Source organism: Salarias fasciatus, chromosome 17 (genome assembly GCF_902148845.1).
Source record: "Salarias fasciatus chromosome 17, fSalaFa1.1, whole genome shotgun sequence".
In the NCBI taxonomy this organism is placed as follows: Eukaryota; Metazoa; Chordata; class Actinopteri; order Blenniiformes; family Blenniidae; genus Salarias; species Salarias fasciatus.
Genome location: NC_043761.1, coordinates 22101415 through 22106322, shown reverse-complemented (window position 1 = coordinate 22106322; position 4908 = coordinate 22101415). Strand labels below are relative to the sequence as shown.

Genomic DNA, 4908 nt, shown 5'->3' with positions numbered 1-4908 from the left:
TCAAGGGCAAATATATGACAAAACAACATCAATCATATTCTTAATGATGGGACGGGGTGGGTGGATGTCATGCTTGAGATAGTGAGCCACAGTCATCTCCCATGCATCCACGAAATAAACGTCAATTCCCTTTAACATTGTCCTGAGTATCTTGTCACGTTGTAGTGAAGGCCAGTCACCACCAAGCTGTGCCAAAAAGGGGGTTGGAGAATGTTTCAGGTTTGCTGTCCGGATAATAACACGAGTATCGGGAGCTCTGGCTAGCAGTCGAACAACTGCCTTGCGGATGCTCATTATCCGACGGATGTAGTACTTGATGGGGAAAGTGGTAAAATGTGCCCAGACACCTATAACTACAACTGTGTTCTTCCCTCCAGTTATTCCGTCGAGTTCATTGGCAACATAATGTAGCTCTGTAACAGGTGAAGGCACAATACGAATAGGAAGGCCATGGCAGCGGTACGTCACAAAGATGTTCTTGGCATAGTCCAGTGCCACGTACGGTCCAGACTGCTTCAAGTTGTGCAGGTTATATACCCTGAGATCTGAAAGAGTTAGAACAGAGCAGATAAAAGTCATTACCAACAATTAAATTGAAAGTGTGAGAAGTTCTTGCAGGGAAATTACCTGATAGTTCTCGAGAGAGGAATTCCAACCACTGCCTGACTGTAGAGTCACCATACATGTGAACCACCTTGTTTTTGAGGCACTGGCTGATTGCAGAGGCACTATTGAACCGTTTAACTGTGGTGCCACTCAGTGAACTCCACAGACCTTTGTAATAGTAACCAGCAGGTCCAGGTATGTCCTTGTTGCTGGTCGCTGCAAGTTGACCTATCAAAAGTATATGGTTTTATCATGTCATGTTCATCATGGTCTCATTAAATATTCTGTTTTATTGGATTATCAAATCATTTTCTGATGTTTTCATCAGCACATGCACTAGTTGCCTTCATGGAAGACTGCTCCATATGGATAGTTATGATTAAATCTGAAGTTGATTGGAGTTTTATGGTGAGAATCATCCATACTTCTTTGATACGGCTGTAAGTAAAGGTCACAAGCAAAGGATCCGCTTATTGTGGAGGAGTCGGTGCTTGATTTTGACTCTCTCTAAGAAGGCTGAGCTCATCATTGTATCACGAAGATTGATGCTTGCCATCCTGCATAGAAAACTTGCCACTTGTATCTACAACCTCATTCTTTCAGTCACGAACTTTGAGTCATGACACATGACTGTAGGTGAGGGTGGGGATGTAGACCAACCAGTTAAAGCAACACTAAGGAACTTTCAGTTTTCGCTGATTTTGGCGGCGCCAGTGGACAAAAGCGGTAGTGTTTTGCCTGAACGAATACTACAGTTCCCATGAGGCCTAGCGCGTGGCGTCATAAAATGCTGCTCCCGGTGGCATGCTGTCGGACTGAACTCGCCTTCATTTGTTTCCAGTGGCTGTGTGAAGGATGGATAGCGACGAGGTAATGAATCTAAATGAATCTAATGATGGCTAAACAATGTTATATTGTGACGTGACGCACGCCGTAAAGCAGTTCGCACATTTGGAGTTTTTTAGTGTGCAACGTTCCTACCACCCTCCTCACAGCTGCTTAGTCCAAGTGAAAGCAATACCGACGCCCTCAGCCCGTGACAGAGGGGTCATTCAACTAGTTGTAAGTCGATGTATCATCACAAAAGATATTAAAATGTTTTATTAAGGTTGAAAAGTTCCTTAGTGTAGGTTTAACAGAGAATTCTTCTTGAAGCTCAGTTTACTCTTCAAAACAACAGTACACTACAGTCTGTTCTTGGCTGCAGCCACCTCTCCTGATCTGTGGCAGATCTTGATAAATGAGACCCATAGATACTTAAACTCCTCCACCTGGAAATTTTGTTTCCCTCCCTATCTGGAGAGAGACTGGCATCCCTTTTCCAGAAGAGAACCACTGGCTCAGATTTGGATGCACATCCCAACCATATCAAACTCAACAACAAACTGTTCCAATGAATGCTGCCAGACAGATAACATCATCCACAAAAACAGAGGTGTTACCCTTCACTGTCCCCATGTGATGCCCTCCTCGTTTCAGTGCACTTTTATACCCTGTCCATGAAAATCATGAACAGAAGGGATGACAAAAGAAAACCTTGGTGGAGTCGAGTGCCCACCTTGAACAACTCAGACCTAATGTCAAGTACGATCATGAAGCTGCCACAATGGAAGTGCAAAGATCAGATAGCGTACAGCAGCAGTCTCGGTTCTCTATACTTTCTAAGCACCTTGCACAGGACATCTCAGGAGACACGGTCATCTTTGTAGACCCAGCTTTCTTCAGGTCAACAAAGCACATATAGACTGGATTGGCAAACTCACATGCCCTCTGGATAATCTGTGAGAGGTTTAGGAACAGGTCTGTTGTGTAACAGCCAGGACAGAACCCATTTTGTGGCTATCAGTCAGTCTCCTTTCCATTACCCCTGCACAGACTTTCCTACTGAGGCTGAAAAGCATGATACTCGTTGGTCCACCTTGTTGAAAATGGGAACTACTAACCCAGTTTGCCAGTCCAAAGGTACTGTCCCCAAGGTTCATGTGATACTCTAAAGGCACATCACGCAGGACAGCCCCACATTATACAGGGTCCTAAGCATCTCTAGTGTACTCATCCGCTCCTGAGGCATTGCCAACACGTTTTTTTTTTTTTTTTTTTTTTTTTTTTTTTGACAGTCATGGTGACTTCCACCCAGGAAATCGATGAGCACCTATGAGCATCCTTATGATCATGAATGGTGTTCTTTATGGACAAACCACGATGAGTACAGTAGTCCAAAAACTAGCCACCATTCAGATTCAAATCAGGCAAGCTGTTCCTCCCAAACACCCACTTACAGATTACCCAGTCATTGTCAACGTAACTTTTGAAGTCACCATTTAAGATGATGGAGTCCATTGATGGTGTCCTTTCCAGGACCCACTTGGTAAGAAGGCCAAACACTCTGAGCTACCATTTCATACATAAGAACAAACAATAGAGACAGTTTTCCTCCCTGCCACCTTAAGCCACAGGTAGGCCACCCTCTCATCCACCTCAACAAACTCCAGCTGTGTTGTCGGCAGCAGGGGAGTTCAGAGCATCCCCACTCACGTGGAGCTTCTCATCTTGTCTAACCTGAGTAGGAAAGAGTCAATACCTACGGGTGCAAAAGCTGTGCATAAGGGTGACTACCATCAGGACATTTCAACCTCTCACACCAGCTTATTTCAATTCTTTGTGCTCCTCTTTTTTCGAATCCCATAGCTCCAGACTCCAGACAAATGAATTTATAATCCTCTGAACAGACACTCCCGTTCACTATTGATTGCAACTGTAGTTTAGCCCATTTGAATTTTGATTTTTTTTACTCATTGGATTGTAATTGGGGCATGTTGGTGGGAGTGAAAATTGGAACTTACCTTTCATTTTAGGAAACACAGTGACATGAGCAGGTCCCGAAGCTGGAATACCAACGTTCATGGTGACACCACTGAAGCAAAGCAAACATATGAAAATGGTTACAGCACAACGCTTAATGCCTTTCAAGAATTTAGAAGCTGCAGTTGTGGCTTGGTTGAGATAAGTACTGCTGGAATATCAAGTGAAATTAGAAGTTTCAAGAGTCTTGCCCAAAACAGTTTTTTTTTCATGTCCATTCATCTGTTTTCATCAATACTCAGTTTAGCTCAAGAGACATCGACAGATGAACCACTCACTTTTTAAATAGTATGTCCTCCTTGGAATTGAGGGGTTTTTGGTAAATGCTGAAGTGGTTGATCCTGGCATCACAGCTCAGATTCTGTGGCTTGTAGCAGAACCACAGCTCACCTGTATTGAGGTCAGTGTAGTTACACTGTGGCTGCTGGGTTGGAGGCAGACACACACTGCACATGGTTTTCTGAGTGAGCAAGCCTGAATGAAAAGTGCTGTAGAAATCCACTCCATTAGGTTTTTCACCAGCAAACCTCTGCAGGAATGGGATTGCCTCACTGGGATGTACCAATGTTATCTGATTGAACAAAGAACCAAAGAAGCCATTCAGAGCCAATCACTAAGCTTTTGCTTAGAAATTGGGCCAAAAGCAATAAATATTGCTTGAATTATTTTTTCCTGTCCCACACCTAAATTCATAATAATCATGGTGAAATCTGAACAATATAACTGCCAACCAAATCAACGATCATTATGTGATGATGGTAATTTTGAAAATGTATGTGCTGTCACGAAAGTTAAGCTGACCTCAAAATAGATTTAAAACTTGACTGAACTTATTACCTCAACCTGTGACTTTCCTTCCCAGGGTAAGAGGAACACAGCAGAGTAGGTGCCATTGAGATGATCCACCACTTGACCTGCCACTCCTGCTTCAAGTGTCCGGTTGTGCAGCCGAGTCAGTAAGAAATCTCCTCCATGAGTCTTGGGACGACCCTTGAAATCAAACATCTTGATGATTACCTCCAGCTGATCCCCCACGAGCCACGATCCACCTCCTGGCCTTGGGAGAATGACAAAATTGCTGCGGGCTGCATTGCTGGTGTCATTCAGTGAAACAGGAGGTGGTACAGATGGAGTATTTGGCCAAGCTATGGAATCCAAAAGAGTGTTTTCCTCATCAATCTCCTCTGGAGACAAAGGTCGGAAGGTGCAGGATTTTCGATTCATTTCTGGATCTCTGGAACTTCTTATGTTCTTGAATGGAGGCTTCGGTGTTTTCTGAAACTGGCAGAACCAAAGCAGGTATTCTCTGTCAATGGAGGCTTTTCCTTCCTTCTATCCAGTGGTATGGTTCTTAGCTCCAATAACATCACTTAAAATGCAACATATCAAACAGGATCCTCAATGCTCTCCATAAGTTCTCACCTCCATAAATTCGATGTA

At 43.6% G+C, this 4908-nt stretch overlaps 1 protein-coding gene across 1 annotated transcript; it reads right to left on the bottom strand.

The window, feature by feature from the left end:
• On the bottom strand, window positions 1-4692 carry LOC115404724 (NXPE family member 3-like). The gene is made up of 5 exons (XM_030114114.1): window positions 4306-4692; window positions 3747-4039; window positions 3450-3520; window positions 628-822; window positions 1-545 (listed from the first exon to the last, which is right to left on the bottom strand). The coding sequence occupies exons 1-5, from the start codon at window positions 4690-4692 to the stop codon at window positions 1-3; spliced, it is 1491 nt and encodes a 496-aa protein (XP_029969974.1).
• Window positions 4693-4908: the final 216 nt, after the last annotated feature.